The 21,446-nt window shown below is 30.6% G+C and overlaps 4 protein-coding genes across 7 annotated transcripts; 1 reads left to right on the forward strand and 3 right to left on the reverse strand.

Annotated features, from left to right (window-relative positions):
• Positions 1 to 6,437: 6,437 nt before the first annotated feature.
• On the forward strand, positions 6,438 to 9,609 carry LOC126671005 (protein MICROTUBULE BINDING PROTEIN 2C). The gene is made up of 5 exons (XM_050364695.1): positions 6,438 to 6,798; positions 6,901 to 6,969; positions 7,643 to 7,999; positions 8,734 to 8,952; positions 9,154 to 9,609. Exons 1-5 carry the CDS (start codon positions 6,568 to 6,570, stop codon positions 9,385 to 9,387), a joined length of 1,110 nt encoding a protein of 369 aa, XP_050220652.1. The 5' UTR covers positions 6,438 to 6,567; the 3' UTR covers positions 9,388 to 9,609.
• A 3,924-nt stretch (positions 9,610 to 13,533) lies between these two features.
• Positions 13,534 to 15,312, reverse strand: LOC126674206 (protein BREAKING OF ASYMMETRY IN THE STOMATAL LINEAGE). 2 transcript variants are annotated; one of them, XM_050368621.1, is made up of 5 exons: positions 15,017 to 15,312; positions 14,708 to 14,925; positions 14,492 to 14,608; positions 13,822 to 13,982; positions 13,534 to 13,729 (listed from the first exon to the last, which is right to left on the reverse strand). In XM_050368621.1, exons 1-5 carry the CDS (start codon positions 15,102 to 15,104, stop codon positions 13,618 to 13,620), a joined length of 696 nt encoding a protein of 231 aa, XP_050224578.1. In that variant the 5' UTR covers positions 15,105 to 15,312; the 3' UTR covers positions 13,534 to 13,617. The 2 variants fall into 2 exon arrangements, with proteins under 2 accessions (XP_050224578.1, XP_050224577.1); XM_050368620.1 differs by having other exon boundaries at positions 14,492 to 14,611.
• Positions 15,313 to 15,413: 101 nt separating this feature from the next.
• LOC126674208 (dirigent protein 23-like) lies at positions 15,414 to 17,518 on the reverse strand. Of its 2 annotated transcripts, none has more exons than XM_056105169.1 (2): positions 17,174 to 17,518; positions 15,414 to 17,047 (listed from the first exon to the last, which is right to left on the reverse strand). In XM_056105169.1, exon 2 carries the CDS (start codon positions 16,089 to 16,091, stop codon positions 15,561 to 15,563), a length of 531 nt encoding a protein of 176 aa, XP_055961144.1. In that variant the 5' UTR covers positions 16,092 to 17,047; positions 17,174 to 17,518; the 3' UTR covers positions 15,414 to 15,560. The 2 variants fall into 2 exon arrangements, with proteins under 2 accessions (XP_055961144.1, XP_055961145.1); XM_056105170.1 differs by lacking the exon at positions 17,174 to 17,518 and having other exon boundaries at positions 15,414 to 15,995; positions 16,978 to 17,047.
• A 115-nt stretch (positions 17,519 to 17,633) lies between these two features.
• LOC126674205 (D-aminoacyl-tRNA deacylase-like) lies at positions 17,634 to 20,997 on the reverse strand. 2 transcript variants are annotated; one of them, XM_050368618.2, is made up of 9 exons: positions 20,838 to 20,997; positions 20,504 to 20,687; positions 20,251 to 20,393; positions 20,045 to 20,108; positions 19,808 to 19,860; positions 19,176 to 19,231; positions 18,941 to 19,015; positions 18,643 to 18,831; positions 17,634 to 17,852 (listed from the first exon to the last, which is right to left on the reverse strand). In XM_050368618.2, the coding sequence occupies exons 1-9, from the start codon at positions 20,937 to 20,939 to the stop codon at positions 17,768 to 17,770; spliced, it is 951 nt and encodes a 316-aa protein (XP_050224575.1). In that variant the 5' UTR covers positions 20,940 to 20,997; the 3' UTR covers positions 17,634 to 17,767. The 2 variants fall into 2 exon arrangements, with proteins under 2 accessions (XP_050224575.1, XP_050224576.1); XM_050368619.2 differs by lacking the exons at positions 19,176 to 19,231; positions 20,045 to 20,108.
• Between the last annotated feature and the right edge of the window lie 449 nt (positions 20,998 to 21,446).

Here is a 21,446-nt window from a genome sequence, read left to right on the forward strand (position 1 = left end):
ACAATCATATAATCATATATTATGCCAAATATTATTACACTATAAAATTTACAGAAAAAATTAAAGGGTCACGAACGGACCATTTAAATATCAACGTCTTAAAAAAGTTAATTATATATAACTAACCCCATAATAACTTGTCTTCGGCCTTAACTTCGACATTCTTTTTTTCTTGAATAACAACTTGTCCCTTTTTAATGTGAAAGCTCGGATCTCCCTTTGTTGATCTCATTTCCATAATTCTCTTGGCTCGGCGATACCTCCATACCAAAAGATGTTTGCAACACCTCTCATCCTCCTGAGGTTAGTTCACTATTAATTTTATTCAAAATCTAAACCAATCTGTATTGTAAGAGGACAATTTTTGGTATTATTCTCTAGTTATTATTGTGAGTTGTAACACCATATTCAATATGCCTCCAAGCATTATAGTGAGCCGCAACATGGTACTCTATAAGCCTTGAGTTATTATTTTGATCTGCAGCACCGTACTCCATATACCTTGAGTTACAATTGTAAGTTGCAGCACGATACTCCATATGCCTCCAAGCATTGTTGTGAGTTGCAGCACCGTACTCCATACCAAGTCGATTGATTGGCTACGTTTAATCGTCCACCTCTCCCTACGAGTCGATCCACGTTCTTGTTGGTAATCTCAGTCATGTGTTATCGAGTCATGACTCTTGAAACAATTATCGATGGCACTTATCATGTTTTCAATGTCCGACTAAATTTCTCTTTAAATGGTCTTTGCTTCGTCTATTAAGATCTTTAAGGCCCTATTCAATTGATCTCCTGTACCTCTGATCGTCTTTCAAGTCACCGATTTTTGTGCTAACCATGAACTAATTCTTAAGTGGAGTCGCCAAAAAGTATTTGCGTGGAAAATACTTCAAATCTCGTATGTTTTAATTTATAGGTAGGTTGCATTTAGGTCTGATACTTTAATCGGTTCACCTAAATTCAGTTCAAAAAAGTCACGAGGTGTAATTTAGAAGTCACATCTAGGCACAAGTTAATCTGATAACTTAAAGTTCAGGCATGATTTACTCGCAAGTAGATACTAATATGGAAACCTAGAGGTTCAAGCGGGACTTATGTCAAAGATAAAAGTATTAATTCGGAGGTTAAAATATCCAAGCATAATTAACATATATTAATCCGAAAATTAAGATAAAAAAGCCTGAATTTTATTTATTTGATAAATGATGTGTCCTTTGTTGATAAAAAAATCAGTATTTTATAGAGGCACCCTTCAAATAGAAAAATTATTCTAATGAAAATAAAACTCTATAAATAAGAGACAAATAATTAAAAATCTTAATCTACTTGACTACTGGCCAATAAGCCCAGTTTGGTTTATAGTTTTGTCTAGTACTATTATTTTAGATCAGGTTAAACAGTATTATCCCTTAATTGGATTTTAATATGGAATCTTCTCCAAAAATAATTATGCCCGAACTTCATATTAAAAGAAACAAATTTAGTCTTTGAAATTTGGGTTAATTCTATGAAATCGCGGACTTTATATGAAATCTCATTTTAATCACTACATTTAAAAGTTGACATTTAAAGGCACGATTTTTTATTTTGTTTCAAATCTATCACCTAAGTAAAATTCGATATATTATTTCTGAATAAAAATTACCAATTCTACATACTTTAATTAAAAGATAATAATATTTGGTGTTGATTTATAATTTGGATCTTTCATTAATGGTTTAGTGAAGAATCTAATAAAACACAAATACACTGAAATGATAGATTTGAAAGGAAAAAAAATCATGGTTTTATATGTTAACTTTTAAAGGTTGCGATTAAAATAAAATTTCATTTAAAGGTCGTAATATTTTGTGAAATTAACCCTTAACATTTTCCATCAGCAGTACTGATTAGTCTCGAAAAAGTTTTATTTTGATTTAGTACATTTTAAAGATGCTTAATAGTAAGTAAATAAAAATATGAAATAAGACAATAAATATTAGGAACACGTGCATCACAACATTGATCGATTAAGAATATGAGATAATAAAAAAGTGCTTTTCACTCTCTCTCTAAAAAAAAATTTCTCTCCCTTCTCTCTAAACAACTTCCTCTCTACTTCATCTCTTAAAGGGTGGGAGGAGGTGATTTTCCGATCTCAATCGGAAATCGCCTCCTCTCCGCCCATAAAAGTTTAATCTTTTATAAACTTAAGCCTTATTTCAATAAATTTATCCGTTTAATAGCTTTTTCGGTATGGATTTTAGTGTTTTTTTTTGCTTGAAAGTTTATGTTTTTATGTTTTTATGGTGTGTGTTTTTAGATCTATCAAGAATCTCAAGTGATTGTTCAAGCTTCATAGTCAAATTTTTGTAGATCTAAAATTTTTGGATGGGTATTGTTCTAACTTTTTAGAACTTCATTGAAGATGAGGATCGGAAATACTTAGCTTCAACGGATCAAGCGGTTTGCCGGTCAAATCGGAAGGACAAATCAAAGACCCGCTCCAACGGAACTTCACTCTTAAGTTCTTGTTCGGTCCTTTTATGCGAAATCGATGTTTAGATTTGCTTAATTTCGATTTATTTTTTGCTTGTATCTTGGGTTTTTTGTTAGTATTTTAGATCAAAATTGAAAGATCATATATTAACTTTGTTATATGACTTTCCAATGTAATTTACTCTTCATCAATGAATTCTATCTTTGGTAAAAAAAAAAAAGATTAGGAATATGAGCTTCGAGGGACGTATTTTTTTGTCTAAGATATAGATATATAGATAGATAAACGAAATATAAATACAAATTAATGAATTAATATTCATGATACAAAAAATAGCTAAATCTTGCCTTGGCTTCTTGCGCCAAGAGACGCGCCTCCCTATTGAGAGTCCTTCTAATATGCTTAAAAGAAGTGGAGCTAAAAAAGTTCTAAAGTGCTAAAGAGATGCGCCTCAGTTGATTGCCGATGAACAACAGCCCAAATTAATCGCCTGTAAAATTAGAATGGCATCGCCTTCCAATCTAACTGATCTCTAATTCATATTAATATACCAATTCATAACTTCACCGGGAGCTAAAAATTCTAGGATCACCGGCTCCCAAATGTACCTAAAAATTGCCGAGAACTTTCCTAAGATTTGACTTCGAGTGGTGATTGTTATAGCGAAAAGGATGCGCAATTTGGATTTGTCTTACAAACATTTCCCTACTTTGTTAAGATAATTTTACCCACATTAAATTTAAAAATCAGAATAGCATGCCTTTCGGTGTATCACCAGAATATAATCAAGAGTTAGGATGCAAGGTTTCCACAGTTCCGGTTACTGAATAAATCACATACTATTTAATTAGTTTTTTTCATAAAGAAATTCAATCAAACAAAAATTACAGCTCGCTCACAATAAATAAAAATAAAATAAGATAAATATCATCGAAAACATCATTTTATTAGCTATAGAATATTACAGATCGTCATACAAATTAAACTGCACAAAACATCAATTATCGGACACTGAACTTTTATAACACGGCTTAGGAACATTTCGGATATAAAATATATTACGGACACGGTTACCGAACTCTAGATTTTTTATACTTCGATAACTAGTTTATGTTTTGATAAAAAAAATTTCATTACAATAAAAATTGCTCATTCATTTAATATGAAGTTTTACTTATGTAGCAAAAAAATCCAATAGTATTGATCCTTCATTTATCGTGTTTTTTCAATATATGATCCTTCACCCGTCGTTCTTTTCAATGAATAAACCTATGTACATCGATTTTTTTAGTAGTTGATTCTCCATATGTTAATTTTTTATGGTTGATTCTCCGTACATCGTTTTTTATATATAATTTCACTAACGTTCTTACGTGTCAAAAGTTGGATTAAAAAATCATTACTTTGCCACATAAACAAAACTTCACCTGAAATGAATGAGTTACGCCTTGTTGTAATGAAAATAAAAATCAATCTACCAAAATACCGGCTATAAAAATATAAAAAAACCTACAGTTCGGTACCGTAAAATATTTAACGCGTACATTCTGCTAGATATACACGAAGAGCATCAGGTGGACATGGATATGGTTGAGCGTTTGGATCTAAAACGCAACCACAGTGCATACGAACGTTGCAACGGAAACAAAAGTAGTGCCAAGTATTGCAAACGCGCCGACACAACGAACAACTGCTGTTCGATATTGATTTCACCAATAATAAAACGCAAGATGGGTGTTGTGGGTGGCCGGCGTACTGAGGCCATACTAAGCCACGCCCGGAGTAGATGTTTCTACTTTGATACATACTGGTTGCTTATTTCTGTATGGATTATTGGTGTTGATTCAATGTGATTTAGTTGTATTATATAGGCATAAAAGTAAACTATAACCAAACCGGTGACCATAATAGGTCTTTTTTTAATGTTGGCTTAATTACTTAAAAACCACTCACCTTGAACTTTTTTTTCGTTTATACCCTGACCTAGGAAAAAGTTCATTTATACCCTGACGTATGTATATATGTTTCACCTCTACCCCGAGACATTAAATTAACCTCTTTTCATTAAGAAAAAAGTTTAAAATAGTTCTTCATTTTTGACCTAAGCTAATTAGAGATTAATTAGAAATGAATTTTTCTCTAAATGAAGGACTATTTTGAACTTTTTTTAAAATGAAAAGAGGTTAATTTAGTGCCTCGGGGGTAGAGGTGAAACATAAACACATACGTCAGGGTATAAATGAACTTTTTCCTAGGTCATGGTATAAACGAAAAAAAAGTTCAAGGTGGGTGGTTTTTAAGTAATTAAGCCTTTAATGTTTTCACTTATTTTACTTGTTATATCTCTGATTAAGCAAGGATTAATATAATCAAGAGTATTGACTCCCTTTTTTTGTTGATATGAAGTCTTTAAAAATAACAATATACTCTAAATATTAAGTGATTAAGAAAATAAAGAAAATGAAAAACTTAAAAAATTTACAAGTAGAAATATATAACATAATTTAAATAAATAAAATATAAATAAATAAAAAATTTGTTTATACAAATCTGTAAATAAATATTAAGATATTTTCACATTTTCTTTTGATTTTTAATCTTATGAGATCGTTGTATAGTTTTATAGTTAGTTTTGTAAATTTATCTTTTACAATATACTAAAATCAATAATTATTTTGTAGTTCATGTAAGCAAATTATTTTGATGCAAATACAATAATTAGTAAGATCTATAACACAAATAAATTCAACTATAATTACATATCTTGATTACTGCATTTTTAACCTTAATGAATAGAAACAATACAATTTTTAGGCAGAAACCTTTGTTGTATAACCAATCGACGGATTTCTCACGTCTCTTCTTTCAACTTTTCTTACTTCCTTAACGATTAAAAAACTACCGTAATTTTGAATCGTACATGTCGTACATTTTTATTCTTTTAGCAGTTTTTATGAAGGGAGAAGTGAGAGGATTTGAGACTCTAATTCTAATTTATTAACCCAACAATTATCACATTAGGATCGTACTATTAGAATAAACCTTAAGTTGCATTGGTCATATATTGATTTAAGGGCTAATCACATATAAAATCACTAACTTTATACGAAATGTCAAAAATAATACGACTTAAAACGTGTCAATACAGGGCATCAGATTTTAATTCTTTTCAAAACCAACATGGGTACATTTTTAGATAAAATTTCACTGACTTGGATACTCGATGAGAGTGCCATATGTCATATCACGTCACATCAGCAAAAACACCATTAAAAATTGCTAATGTTAAAAAGATAATTAGGGACCTAAAATCTTTATCCTATGTGTTTCCTATGTTGTATTCCAACTTAAGGTAACAGTCTTGATTGGAGAGTGCAGCCATACGGTAAACAGTCCATCCACCTAGGAAATAAAAAAGACGAACAATAAAAGTACACGGGCTAGAAACAGTCAAATATAGAAAATAAGGAGTGCTTTAAGAAATTTTTTATAATTTAAGGGCTTTAGAATGGGTTAATCCATTTTTACATGTTTGTATGTTGCGAGAAAAAGAAAAAAAATCAATATCCAAAATCAAAAAGTCAAATGTTGTTAAAAGGCCAAACCTTTTATAAAAATTTCACAAAAGTCCCGACCTTTCAATTTTGTCGATTTTGACCAAAAATTGATTATTTGATTTCACAAAAGTCATGACTTTTCAATTTTGTCGATTTTGACCAAAAATGGATTATTTGGTTTCACAAAAGTCATGACCTTTCAATATTTGGCATGCCACATAGGCGTCACATAGGCTTCACATAGACAAATTGAAATCAAATTAAGAGTTGGCCACAATTGAAACCAAATAATTTGTTTTTGGCCAAAATCGACAAAATTGAAAAGTCAGGACTTTGGTGAAATTTTTGTGAAAGGTTTGGCTTTTTTAAGACATTTGGCCAAATCAAAATGGAGTAAAAAAGGAGGAAAAGAAACAAGAAATTCAAAATTAAGTCTTTGCCGAAAAAAGCCGTCTACTCCCTCTTTTAAACACTCACTTAACTCTCTAATTTTCTTTTCATTTCCTTCAAAATTCAATCAAAAATAGAATGTATAAACCTAATCATCGTCAACGACAACACCAAAATTTGGTCGTAGAAAATCCAAATTTCAGAGACTCCAACTCATGGCTTTCCGGCGACGACATTATCAACAACAACAACAACAACTCTTCCCCGACGACACTTCGACAAACTCAGTCGAATTCTACATCTGGAAATATGGATCCTGTCCTCTACAACAGCATCGTTGAGATAGTCCCTCTCGTCGAGTCCCTCATCGTAATCTCTCACTTGTCCCCGCTTTAAAATATTTTTACTTTTATTTTGATAATTTGTACGGACCATTATATTAATTCAAGTTTAATTTTTTTTTATTTGTAGCATCGGAAAGACAACAGTTCATTTACTCGGCGTGGTTCTGTGATTTATACGAAGACTCCTTCTAGAAAGGTTTTGTTTTTTTTATTTCATTTTTAATTTTGTGTTTAATATTTGCTTTACTATTTTTTGTATTATTTGTTTGTGGTTTGCAAATTGTTTAATTTCTAGCAACATTTTGTATGATTGATGACGAAATGCGCCATCTTTGAAGTTGTTCTTGAATCCATTGTAGGAAACAAGTTGAAATTGAAATTAGGGGTTGCTTGTAGAAGAGTTTGAACTTTGACCTCATTTTTAAAAATGTTTTAGGCCCCTAGATTGGATATTTGTATCATAAGTTAGATTTCTAGAGTTTAGAAGTACAATCCCGAGTTGTGTTTATGACGTTAGATCGTTGAAAATGAAATGTGCTTTAAATTAGGACTTAAGAGTGATGGGTGTTGAAAATGGTTTGACATTGACATTTCTGTTTATCGTATATTGGTTGATGATGTTTCTGATAAGCTGATTCTAATGTTTAACTGCATATTACCATCGTATTGATTTATGATGATTATGCATATTGGTGTTATTATATCTCATGGTGTTGCTTTAATCTTTTTTATTATGTAATCAACTATTACTACCGTTGTGCATTTCTGATTTTCTGATCTCAGGATGATCTATATCTTCTGCACGCTTACTTGCTATCAATCGATTTTTGTTTTAGTATTTTCTGATTTTGATATTTTTATCATTGAAGTTGAATGATCCTAAAGGGAGGAATGCATCTCAGTCTATCCCGGCAAAAAAGAAGAGAGAACGTGGAGACAAGGACCATAATAAGGATGGAGGTAATAATCAAGATTCTGACAACTTCTCAATCTTTTCCTCGAGGTCTTTGACTTCTGAAAAGGACTTAGAAGAGCTAGTCACATTGAGGGAACAATTGGAGGATTTGCAAATGAAGTTAGCAGAGAAAGATGAACTTCTGAAATCTGCAGAGATTTCAAAGAATCAGATGAACACTGTTCATGGAAAACTCGATGAGCTGAAACACCAGGCTTTAGAAAAGGATTCCGTAATCAAGTCTACTCAATTACAACTTTCTGATGCTAAGGTATTTATCTACTCCTTTACATGCATTGCTTATTTTAGGCTTTAGCTTGAACCTTTGGTCATTCGTAATAATGACGTCTTCCTCTTGCAATTTCAATGATACAACTTGATCCACTTGCCCTGATATGGACCATGATGATGGCTTTAGCTTGAAGATCTATTTGTAGCCTAGGGGCAGAATTAGTTAGGATAACTAACTAAAAGTGGAACAAAACATAGAAAATCTTTTTCCACTGTGCTACAAGAATTTCAACATGCTGTTTTTGTTATGAGTCAAACATGGAGCTCGAGAATATTAATATTCTTTGATTTTAAATTAAATATTCATAATTTTAGAAAATAAAATTAGCATGAATAAACGTATCTATGGTATCTTTTTTCTTTTTTCTTTACCTAGTTTGTTGTCAGTTTGAACAAGTCACTATTAATTGCGATTTCACTTTATTCATCAGTGGCGGTTATTTGCAGTGTAAATTTTAATTTGTAAAAACAGTGCCTTAATTTAATGTTTATCATTATTTTTTATTGTTCCATTCTTTAGAGAATATTAGATCCTTTGACTGTTTTTATCATTCAGATATTGTCCAAGTTATCTTTTCCTAGAAATAAGGTTCAAATAGAGCCACATTCCTAAAATAAAATCTGTTGGAAATCTCTCTTTGTTCTTTCCCCACCACAAAAATCCCTCTATTTGGAAGTCATTTCATTTGTTATTAATAGCTGTAATTTATACAGATTAAGCTTGCGGACAAGCAAGCTTCCCTAGAAAAGTTACAATGGGAAGCAACACAATCCAATTTAAAAGTGGACAAGCTCCAGGAAGAGCTAGAATCTATACAAGGAGACATTTCATCAATGATGGCGTTATTTGAAGAATTAACAAACAATGAATCGATGAAAACTTTGGAAGACTATGATGTCAAACCGCATTATTTAGATTATCTTCCTGATATTGTAAGCTCATAGTCCCTTTTAATTTTGCAAATTCATTATGTTTTCTGTTTTCTTCGTTTTCTTTTTTTTTTTTAAACCAAACTGTCGGTTTGGTTCAGTTATTCAGTTTATAGCATTATGTGGTTAAAACTTCGATGGCTATATAAGTCACACTTGTTGGTTGCATGTGCAAATGAAATATTTATATTTGTTATTCTTTAGGACTATATGGACGACGGGGAAATGCAGAAAATGGAAGAAGCGAGACAAGCTTATGTTGCTGCTATTGCTACCGTAAAGGAAAAGCAAGATGAAGAATCCATTGCTGCTGCAGCCAGGGCAAGACTCCATCTTCATTCTTTTGTTTTGAGACCTGACAGTAAAAATGCTGGCAATGATAATGATATTCAGAGCGGTGCGGTTTCACCAGTTTCATATAGAGCATATGCACATTAGGTCCAACATGTATTATGATTAATAGGCTTCACATTTACTGTAACATATTCTTTTTACTACTCATCTTTTTTTTTTAAATACTGGTTGACCATTGGCCTGCCTATGAATCTTGTTGTCTGATGTTTATATACTTCTATGTTTTCGTTTGAGATATACTTCTAATTTAATGATCTGTAGTTCTGTACTCCGCCTGATTAATGCATGGCCTCGTTAACATTTTTATGTCGAGCTGTAATCTATTCCGAGTCGAAACTTCGTGAAGATTAATTTTGATTCGATTTTAAAATTGAAAATTTTAAACTTGATTTAGACTCATTTATTTTAGGAGGTTGAACTTGGTAAAATAATTGAAAATCAAGCTTGACTCGGGTCTATTCAATTTGATTTTTGTATAAATATTTTAAAATCACCCTTTTTACATAAAAGTTAAGATATTTTTGTAAATGCATATATTTATAAAGAATACCAAAAAAAAATATTTGGGAATTTGTGTAGATCTTGATCATTGAACTTCATATGTCAATTAACTCGAATTTAAAAATATTTTTCAAGTTAATCTCAAATAATTCGACTCATGCATATTCATCTCCTTCCTGCCCTTGATTGATATTTCTTGGTATACCAATAGTTCAAATGGTGTATGCATTAGATAATATTCTGCTAAAGCGTTGGATCAAAGCCCCCCAAACGTCAAGAGTTCATGAACTCGTCAAGAATGGCACTCAATTATATTATACTATACATGAAACCTAAGGAACAAACGACATCAAGGACAAACGGCAAAAAAATAAAAGCAAAATGAACAAACGGCAAAAATAATGAAAGCAAAATGGATATGGTGCACATTTAAAATGGTTGGAAACGACATAGAAATAAGCCATAAAGTCAACATTTCTTTTTCTTTGTCAAAGCTAATAACGGCAAAAAAATAAAAGCAAAATGAACAAACGGCAAAAATAATGAAAGCAAAATGGATATGGTGCACATTTAAAATGGTTGGAAACGACATAGAAATAAGCCATAAAGTCAACATTTCTTTTTCTTTGTCAAAGCTAATGCCTAATAAGCCAAAAAAGAGTGGGAAAGTTAATGTTTTAACTTTTTTAATATAATAAAAGTTACACTTCAGTCTTTAAAATTTATTTTTCAACAAATTAATTATTTTTGGAAAATTTAAAAAAAATTGTAATTTTTGTTTTATGAAATAATATTTTATACAATTTATTTTATTAATTAGGAAAGAAAAAAATACAATAGTGACTATAATTATATTTTAATTATGAAAGTATATATATTTTATTTTGAATTTTATAAAAAAAATTGTTATATATAGATGAATTATGTGTATTTGTAATTTAAAGATATATAGTGTAATAAAATGAATTAAAACTTCATATATGTAAAATTTTAAAAATTAAAAATGATAAAGTGGCTTTATAATTTAAATTTTTTTCTTCACAGTAAAATATAATTATTAACTTAGATATATAAAAAATAAATCAATTTATATGCTACAACTTAAATATAAATATTTTTTTTCTATTGCTAATAGTTTGTCTTATATTACATAAAAAAATTAAATACAATAAAAAATTTGGCTGCTTCGTAACATAAAAACGTTTATAATAAAAGTATCAACATCATTATATAAGTACTACTTAAATTATTTTAAAATAATAATATTTTTTATCCCAAAAAATATATTTTTAATTTTTATATTTAGTAATTTATTTATTTTTTGGAATATAATTATTAAATTTGATCTAGAATTATTTTGGACGAAATTCTTTTAAATTTAAATATTTAATGTAAATAAATAATTTTAAACATGATAACTTTAAATTAAACTTATAATATATATGAATATTCTTAATTTATTTTATATTTTGAACTTTGATAAAATAAATGTTTACTTATATTTATTTTCTTAATAAAATTTCTATTAAGGTACATAATTATAGATTAATTAAGTGATACAATTTATAAAATTAATGTTGTTTAATTATTAAAAAAACTGGAATGCTTTTTATTTTAAATAACATATTGTCCGATTTTGATTATTTAATCGATGATCAAAATTAGAAATTAAAAGCAACGGTTTACCATTTTGGGAATGTCGTGGTCAGACTTCGCATATATATTTATTTTAAAAACTTAGAAGTTGAGGTAATATAAATAAAACAAAATAAAAAAGTAAAGCGAGATTGAAAACAAATATTTGTTCCCACAATGAATTTAAAATTATAATTGAATTTAACTTTACTTTTATTTTTTTATTGGTGTGACGACTTTTTTTTATATAATTTTCATCATGATTCATTATATTTTTCTATCATAAATCTTTTAATTTTAAGTAATTAAATTGTTAAATAGATAAATTATTATATATACTTTATCTACTTTTTTGTTTAGATAATTAATAATATTTTATATATTAAATTAGTTAAGATTAAAAATAACTAGATTATATTAATATTGATATTTTCATAATATGATAAAACATTACTTCCTCCGTTTAAAAGTAATAGTATAATTTTTTTTATGTGATAAAATATTTCTACATCACCATTATTTTTTAAATGGTGTTAAAGAAAACAATCTTTTGCGTTTTTTTATTTTAAGCATAAATTACAATTTGTCTCATCATTTAGCACAACCTTTCTAAACTTTTTATTTTATAGTTTGATATGTATTTTATGCTTTACTTTTTGTAAAATAACATCGTTTTTTGTTGTGTGGATGACCGAAACAAAGTCGTTTTAGACATTTATACTATATATGCCACATAATAAAAAGTTGTGCTATTAGATAAAGATATTTTGTAATTTATGTTTAAATAAAAAAGTGAAAAACACCATATTATATAGTAACATTAATCCATAAAAATATTATTAAATTTATAATAATAATAATAATATAAATTTTAATAAACCGCGGCATCGCGCGGATAATATGCTAGTATGCCATGATCGGAGGGAGTAAATATTTACTTCGAAAGAAAACAACCGGGGCTCAATCTATGGTCCAGCGCTAGAGGACAAAGCTAATAAGATAAACATTTAACTTTTAGAAAAATATGTTTGTAGGTTACAAAACAACTATTACGGGATCCAAATAAAAAGCAATAAAACAAATGTTCCACATTGACTTGCTCCTCATTTATTTATTTATACTAGTTTCGCATTACGTGCTACGCACGTGGCTCGTAACGTAACTCGTCAATGAATATATTAGTAAATTTATTATGATTATATCAATTTTTTATTTCTAATTAATATTAAATTAGTTAAGAATTTTTGTAAAAGTAAATATAATATATTCGGTTATTAATTTTTTTTCATACTGAATCTATTTTTCTTTTGGTTTTATAATAACCATAATTAAATAATTAACTTAATTTGATTAATAATATTTTTAAAAATAATAAAATAGAAATTTAAATAATATTATATTGACCAAATACAGTATTTTAATTCTTAGTTCAATCAAACTAAAAGATAGGTATTCCTACTAATTTGGAGACAATTTAGTTATTTTTTACATACTAAAAACTAAATTGGAGATAATTTAACTACCTATTCTAATTAGGACTTTAATACAATAGTGATTAATTAAATAACTATAGTTAATAACTATAAAACCTTTATTTATTAGTGAACTGAAAAGGATTATTCAGTAAATTTGTCTGTCCCCCCCTCCCATCCGTACTTTTATATATAGTATAATATAATATAATAGTATATATATATAGATAACTAATAGGCTATTTTTTTCTTTTTCCATCGTCACATATATAACTAATTAAACCTAAAATTATTCTTTTAATATTCAACTGTTTAATATAGAGCAATTAAATATGCATAAATTTAATAAAATAAAATAATGGATAATATAAACCAAATAAATTATATTTAAATCTAAATTTAAAATATAATATCATTATTTATATAATAAATTTATTATTTTAATTTAGTATAAATAAATTTTAAAATATAATGTTCAAACGTGTAGCCTATTTTTACTTTAACCAATTCATCAGTTAACAAGTCATTTTTGTCTTATTCAGCTATCACAATACTTGCCTCTCATTGTGTTGGACCGTCTAGTGCTGGACCGTAAATTCTGAATATCGTGATACTTTGTGAATTGAAATGAATAATTATGAAATTGTTATTGTTAATAAATGGCAAGTGAATAACAATATGTTCAACCCAATTTCCTGGACAATTATCAGAATCTACAGCACTGAAATCGAGCGCAAGACACCTTATTATGCTTCCTTGTGCAGATTCTCTCTGTTCTTGGCATTTGTACTGGACTACCCATCAGCTCCCAATGCAATCTGCACACAAAATAAAACACACTACGAGGTTCAGTACTTGAGTTTGAGCTCAACAAGACAAGCTTTTCTTTTTTAATAAACTTTAGACTTACGCAGGAAAGGAAAATGATCCTGTGCTGCTCTCTGATTGGTTAGAATCTGTCGATTCTACGGATAAAGCCCTGCAATTTTCGGTTTCTTCTAGTTGGTAGCTTCTTGTCCTGGTAACAGATGGTGATTTTATATCCAGGTTGTTGCATTGTTCTTCCTCACCCTAAAAAGCAATGAGCTAAAACTTTTCATTTTTTGAGTAAATTAGCTCGAACTAGGATTCACACCTGATCGAACCGATCGAAAAACCAAACCATATCGAATCGAAGATGATTGATCCTGTTTACTTATTATATGTTTTTTTAAAAAATTGATTCATTTTCTTCAGAAGATATATAAGCACATAAAATTACATAGTAAGCGAGCGAGTTAATTTTTTTACGGGTACTAACTATAGGCTTTTCACATTTCGGTTATGCTCGTCTTATATTTAATATTTTGATAACCCTCTTTTCTTAGTGAATTTAGGGGAATTATCGCTTACGTGGTCAACAGAAAATTAGGCGACACCCAATTATTTCGTTACCACATAAGCAATTATTAGCAGAATTACCATAGTAACCTTCCGTTTTTAGAAAAATGAAAATTGTCAAAATGAAAGAACAGTAACCAAATTGTAAAAAACTATAGTCACCTATCAAGAATATAGAGAAGTGGAGAAATTTTGAGTACCTCTTCAACAAGATTAATCCCTTCCCCATTTTTCAAGCAAGAATCAATTCCATATGCAATTGACCTTTTTCCATTGCTGCCATCTCTAACTGTTTCTACAACTTCACCATAATTAAGCTGCTTTTCAACACAAAATAACAAATATCATAAAACCAATCATTATTTTAACTCATTTGCTAAAAAAAAAACAAAATAAATTCAGAAAATTTTACTCACCTTTCTATTAACAGATCTTGAATTTTTATTAGCAGAATCCGACTTGTAATCTTTAACAACATCAAATGCACCATCTTCTCTGAAGCAAAAAACTATAAATTCCTCATCTTGAAAATGAACTGAATCATGTTTTTCTTTTCTGCTTTTATTTTGCGTTGATAATTTTTTGTTTTCATAAACCATGTTCTTGATTGGTAGCTGTTGAGGCTGTTCATTATCTGCAAGAATCATCAACAAAATTTGAACGATCATAAATAAAATTAGCGAATTATTTTATTCTTGATTCTTATAGTTAATTTTATTATGTACCTAGAGGAAACCTGCATGCCAAGAAACAAGAAATCCAATCTTTAATTCTCCATCTAATCAATTTTGTAATTGGCCAATTTGTGGACATTTTTGTTTAATTTTCTTTTCAAGAAATTATAGTAAAAGGTGAGAAATTAAGTAGTGAGAGAATGGAGAAAATTACTAGGAGAGGGAAATGAACATTTTGAATTTGAAAAAAAAAATTTAAGAATGCTTAAATAAGGGAGTTACAGTATCAACCCATGACTGCTTAATAAATCAGTTATGATTCTATACATGGTAAAGGAAAAATAATTACCTTCTTTAGTAATTGTAATTAATTATGTTTTCTAAATTGTTTTGGAGAGGGGAAAAATGTTGAATGTTTGATTTATTGGTATTTTATGAGCCAAGGAAATAAAATGAAAAATCAAATGCTTTATTATTATACGACATCTCGACTATAACTCGGAATTAGTCGGAATTTGAATACCATAATTCTACATATGAAAAACTCGAAAATGAAAAATTGAATAGTATATATATGATTGAAAATGATTCTAACTTAATAATGTAATAAAGTCACGTTGTATCCAATAATTGCATCCATTTGATCCATTGAATGCGTCTTTGCAAAGCAATATCCCTGAGCTAACCGGAATATTCCCGTGCCACCAATGACTGGCATTTCTCTCACCTCACTCATTACTGGATTCCGGCCAACTACGCTAAATGTGCTACCATTGTAACGGCCGGTAATGAACACATACGTTAGTGTCATGAGAAGACTAAACTCATCTTTTTGTGAAGACATAGCATATATCCCTTGTGCACGCCCTACGACGGTAGAATTGGGTTCTGGTGAGACCGTGAGCGGATTGTCTATCACAAAAATGGATCCGAACGAAGCTGCAATTGGGTCTGGGCTCGTGAAGTTGGTCCGTCCTGCGACCCGGACAGCAGTTGGATTCGGTCCACCAACAATATCATGCATGTAAAACTGTATGTTGGTGATCTTGGATTTCAATGCCTCGGTATAGCTCGAGGAAAATACCATAAGTGCAAAGAGAAGCATAATCTTGCTATCTAGTGCCATGGTTAATGCAAGCAAGAAGTGAATTGAGTTTGTTCTAGTTGTGAGAGTATTTAGAGAAGGGGTAGTTCCACAAATATATAGAGCAGTATTTTAAAAATTGAACTGCGGCTGGACCGATGTGGCCATTGGTTAGCAGTTCAACCGGTTTGACCGCCGCCTTAACCAATTAAATAAAAGAGAATATATTTATAAACTATATATCATATGTGCATATATTTCTAGAGTAGGTTAACATTTTTAAAATTTAAACATATATATAGAATTTTAACAAGCAAATAGATTGAGAAAATAGTAAAAATTTAACTAACAAATACAGAACCAGATAGTTGTTGCAGTTCAATTATTTCAATGAATTTTTCAATTTTTGTAATTTTTCCCAGTTCAAAGAGGTTGAACTAAAAATCCAAATTTTGGGGAAGAACTGAACTGGACTGATAGAACCTAAATCGGTTGAACCGGCTGGTTCTTTAAACACTGATATAATAGAGGGTAAGTTTCTTGGGTGGTACATAATCTTTGCAAGATTTTCAAAGGGAAGAAAATTTGTTTTCCCTCAAATACGTTTTTGATTTTTCGGAAACTAAATTTCCACATTCTAACATATTTTTTTCCATCCACATGTTAACAGTTCAATGTTTGAATGTTCATTATGTTGAAGAATCGAACGTAATGCATGCTTCAATATTAGAATAACATAAATGAGAATATTTTTATATTGACTGTGGACAGCAGAAGATTGTTGACTACGGTTTTTATAAGACTATAAGAAAGGATGCTCCTTCTCTGCTATTTTGTCTACATTTCATACTACAAAAGTCTGGAAATAAAAAAGGATGGAAAATATCTAGAAAATTACCAAGTCAATGCAGAATTGTATTTAACTCACCTGTTTTGGACAAAAGCTGTAGAAGTGACATCATGCATTTACGGTCCTAAACGGTTGCAGAATCGGTATTCTGGAGACAAAAACAATTTTAAATACGCATATGATTTACGGAAACATGACAATCAATTGTTCAGTTCATTCAACTGTAGAAAAAGAACAAAAAAAGTATCTCATGCACACTCTTAGATAAGCTCACCTTCAAGGTTCGGCTAAGGCAGTACAGCGTCAGTTTATATTATCTGATAAATCAGCATATCCGTTGGACTATTGAGAATCAACTGCAAAACAGCTTTGAGGAACATAATGCTACTCTAGCCTAGAATCATACTGTTCAACTATATGTTGCATGCAAACAGAGATATTGAAATGGAGAAGTGCTAAAACGGGGAGCAACAAAACAACATTTTTTAAACAAATAGGTAATAAATATAAATTTTCACAGTTTCAGAAGTGTTTCTAAAGATGGAATACCGAAACGTAAGAATCGAGAAGTTTTTCTACAACATAGCCATTCAAGATGCAAATTTACAAAAACATATCATTCATTATTGAAATAGGGGTTTGGTAAGAAAAATAGTAACACTGTTGCACTTCATTCCCCATTCTAAGGAAATTTAATTATTTAATATCTTTGGAATTAAGTAACTAGAATTAGGGAACAACACAAATTAAGTTTGGCTTCCATTAGAAATGAAATAGAATAATTGTCAATTCATTTTGGAATGAAATAGTTATGGACAAGATTGACAAAAGAATTATTTTAAAAACTATACCAACTTTTCTACCAAGATCAAAAGTCACCAGGTTTGCCAATCTTTATGTTCTGCTCCACCAAGAAACTTGTAACTGCATTCCTCTGCCAACTTTTGAAACTCCTGCATTCACAAATAGCATTAGCAAGATGGCGTGTTCTGCAAACAAGAAAAAAGACTACAAACCTTTCGAGTGAAACAAGTAGTATAGTTTTTGAGAACAGGAAACATAAACAAAATGCAACTCCTTGACATCCAATAGAATCGGTTCAAAGAAAGAAGAACACCACCTTTCTCAAATATATTTTGTACCACAACACAATGCATCTTTAATGTACTTCAACCCTAACTTGCATGGTTTGTCGACTGATTATTGTCACATGCACTGCTGTTTATTCCAAGAAACTAAATTGTTTGATATACATGTCTTCGTTTCGCAAAGGCAGGGAATTTGAAGGGGGGAAGTTCTACTGAATTTATGCTAGCCTAGAACTAAAGAAGGATAAATTTTTTGACATGTCGGATTGAACCCCAATTTTTACAGAAATGTTTAGTCAGAAAAGTAGTTCCTACCAAAGAAAATGTTATATACATATTGTTTCATCTTCTAAACTGATGCATCATGGGGGCTTCATTATAAGAAACAAATTGTCGTACCTTTAGATCCCTTTGATTGGTTTCTAAATTGATTTAAGTTCACTGCACATATATATGTATTTTTGTGGTTATGCAGATTTCACAAAAGGATGGGTGTTAGCTTTTGGTTTTCAAAACAAAAGGCATATGGTTCTTTTCTAAGTGGCGATTTTTGATGCCCAAAATACACTTTAAAAAACATAAAACATATTGATTCTAGAGTGAATTTTCAGATTGTGTAAAGCTAATAATGAAAGAAATTAATTCAATGACTAACTTGTGATCAAGATGTGCTATAACTTCTCCTCCTGGAAAAGCCAGCTTGGTAGCTTCAAATGCAACTTTGATCGCTTCCTTCCATGTCATTTTCACAGCATCAGCCTTTGTTAGCGCTTTTAATTGGGCAGGATCTTCCATCAGCAAGGAATATCCAGATAGCAGATGGCCGACCCAAACACCATCTTTCCTGAACAAGTAAAATTTAAATTAAAAGCAAAAAAAATGGCATTTGAATTAACCAAGAAAGTAACAACTCAAGACAGCTTGAATGGCTGATTTCAAAAGTGGAAACTTACAGAACAACATCCATATGCCGTGGCACATAATGGCCACCACCTATTCCTAAAAGGATTTTATTTTTGCTGTCATTCCTGCATACATTACAGCCAAAATAAGAAATGCATCTATGTTAGTTATTATTAAAATCATTATTTCTTTGCGTTGTAAGATAGAAAAGGGCTAAGTTTAATGAAATGCGACAAATATATTCTCCATGTCAAGCAGTTGCTACGGTAAATTTTAGCTATGTACCTAATCCAGTCTCCCACGGCAGTTCCTTCTCCAAGACCTAATCCTTGCCAGACTAACTTCAAAAACCACATGAATAATTTTGTTACACAACTAGCAGCATGGCTCTACCATTGATGAACTTTGAACATGATATTTGTTACATTCCGACTTATATGCATAGAGCAAAAAGCAATGTATTAACCACAGAGAAAAGGGCACAGCTTTCGAAATAAGATGCAAAGAAGTGTTAATTTATCAGGAAAGCAATGTCTTAAAAGTATGAAAAATTAGATGAATAAGCTTAGAGCAGTCAAATAAAGCCGTTCAGCCAACTGTAGGTGAATGTACAGTTGTAATAAGAAGTCACAGTCCAAGGATACTTGTATTTCTGGTTATGCACAATGTGCAGACTACCGTTATGAATACAGTGATGACTAGTTGCAATTACTTTACTTTTTATTTGTGCATAAAGTACCATAGATCCCAAAATTCAAACACTAAAACTGTTCATATTGTACAGACAATCCACTAGGTTCATCCTTGTCTTAAGCTTCTTACTCAACTACGTTTTTCCCACCTTTCATAATCGTTAAAGCAGTCAAACAAGCTATGAATTTTAGTAATTTTACAGCTAGAAACAGATAAATACAAACCAAAGCAATGGCCTGTGCAGCATCCTGCCTCCTCCAGTACTCCTCTGTACTACCTAGAGATATCATAACACAATAATTAATAACCTACACCAGCACAATCATGTCAATCAATATCCAAAAGGAAATGAAATTGAAGGTAGAAACATCAAAATTTTGTTAATTGATCATCCTCTTGAGGGGAAAATGTAACAGTATTTCGACGAGGCAACTTTAAAAAATTGCTAATTAGAAGGTTACCAATCTCTACAAACATGGTTGGTGAATTAGTAACTGGTCCATGATGAGTAGCTTCCAATGTAACCTAGCATATCATAAACCATATCAAAAGAAGCCAGTATGTTTCATTTAGTTCAATTCCAAAACATGTTATGCCATTTCCTAACTGCATCACATGCATTAAAAATAACAAAAGCGCAAAATGCATGTCAACAAGAAATCACCACCTCGAATTCCGGAGAGAGATTATGTGACGCAGCAATGCATCTTAATAGTCTTAACCACGGCCCAATTCTAGGATTCGGAGGTGCTGCCCATCTAGGCTTTCCACCAGCAACCAGAACCTCGCCTTCGGTTACATGCGGAGTACCTGAACCCGCCAAAGCAACAACTAAGATCAATCTTAACAATCATATCATTAGATTAATCACATTCATCAATTATATATAAGTTGATGTATAAGTGTATTAATATTATTACCAATAGGATGGATAGTGAGAGCAGGCCGATTCGAAGCGGCGACATGCTTACTGAGAAAGATGATCTCATCCACAGACTCACCAGTTGCCTCCTCCCATCTTTTATCTAAATCATCTTCTTTCACTAATTTGGTTTCTAATTTTATTAGCCTCACATTCTTATTTACGAAACTCTGTGCATCCTCCTGCAATAATCACAATACCCACCAACCAAAATTTGATAAAGTTTAATTCTTGACAACTTTATTGATCAGAATTTAATCTTTTCTTTCTAATAAATCAAACAAATTTAATTTACAATAAACAAACTCAAATTAATGGGTTGGTTGACTGACCTGCCAGGTAGGACCAGGGTGCCAGCCTGGCATGGCTAAGAGGGCCGATGCCGGTCCGATGGAGGCCGGGTCCACGGCGGTCGCCACCACCAGAGTCACCATTTTCTTCAGCTTCTCTGCACTCCGCAGAGTGGCTGAATTAAAATTATAAACAAAGAGTCAATTAGGCCCTTGAATTTATATCTTGGAGTCAAACAATGAAACAAATCATTTTTAATTTATATAAATTTAAATTCCCAAATTTGTAGTTCAAAATCAAATAGATCACTATAGTTATTAGCTCCCTAATTTTGTGTCTAGTGGATCAAATAAATTTATGTCTCACGTATAACATGTTAAAATGGGATTGAGATTTTCTCAAGTTCAATGAACTTGACGGGGTCATGTTCATAATATACACCGTTCATTGTAAAATGAACGATGTAGATTAATTTGATTAAAATTATACCTTTTTGATTTATACTGTTCATCAATGAAAGGTGTAGATTGCAAATATGACCTCCTCAATTTCATTTTGAATTTGAAGGAATCCCAATCCGTTGAAATGACTTACTTGATTTCGAAACACAAATTTTTAAATATAATGACAAAAACAGTTAAAAATAAATA

Source organism: Mercurialis annua, linkage group LG3, assembly GCF_937616625.2.
Source record: "Mercurialis annua linkage group LG3, ddMerAnnu1.2, whole genome shotgun sequence".
NCBI classification, from domain to species: Eukaryota; Viridiplantae; Streptophyta; class Magnoliopsida; order Malpighiales; family Euphorbiaceae; genus Mercurialis; species Mercurialis annua.

What these genes read in the sequence shown, in the direction of transcription:
- LOC126671005 (XM_050364695.1), top strand. Translation starts at nt 6,568, where the DNA reads ATGTATAAACCTAATCATCGTCAACGACAACACCAAAATTTGGTCGTA. An exon ending in CTCTCGTCGAGTCCCTCATC is followed by an intron (nt 6,799 to 6,900) that starts GTAATCTCTCAC and finishes TTTTATTTGTAG; the next exon opens with CATCGGAAAGACAACAGTTC. An exon ending in CGAAGACTCCTTCTAGAAAG is followed by an intron (nt 6,970 to 7,642) that starts GTTTTGTTTTTT and finishes TTATCATTGAAG; the next exon opens with TTGAATGATCCTAAAGGGAG.
- LOC126674206 (XM_050368620.1), bottom strand. Translation starts at nt 15,104, where the DNA reads ATGTCCACAAATTGGCCAATTACAAAATTGATTAGATGGAGAATTAAA. An exon ending in GGATTAATCTTGTTGAAGAG is followed by an intron (nt 13,983 to 14,491) that starts GTACTCAAAATT and finishes ATTGCTTTTTAG; the next exon opens with GGTGAGGAAGAACAATGCAA. An exon ending in GGATCATTTTCCTTTCCTGC is followed by an intron (nt 13,730 to 13,821) that starts GTAAGTCTAAAG and finishes TTTTGTGTGCAG; the next exon opens with ATTGCATTGGGAGCTGATGG.
- LOC126674208 (XM_056105169.1), bottom strand. Translation starts at nt 16,091, where the DNA reads ATGGCACTAGATAGCAAGATTATGCTTCTCTTTGCACTTATGGTATTT.
- LOC126674205 (XM_050368618.2), bottom strand. Translation starts at nt 20,939, where the DNA reads ATGGTGACTCTGGTGGTGGCGACCGCCGTGGACCCGGCCTCCATCGGA. An exon ending in TCTCACTATCCATCCTATTG is followed by an intron (nt 20,394 to 20,503) that starts GTAATAATATTA and finishes TGGCGGGTTCAG; the next exon opens with GTACTCCGCATGTAACCGAA. An exon ending in ATAGCACATCTTGATCACAA is followed by an intron (nt 17,853 to 18,642) that starts GTTAGTCATTGA and finishes TTGTGAATGCAG; the next exon opens with GAGTTTCAAAAGTTGGCAGA.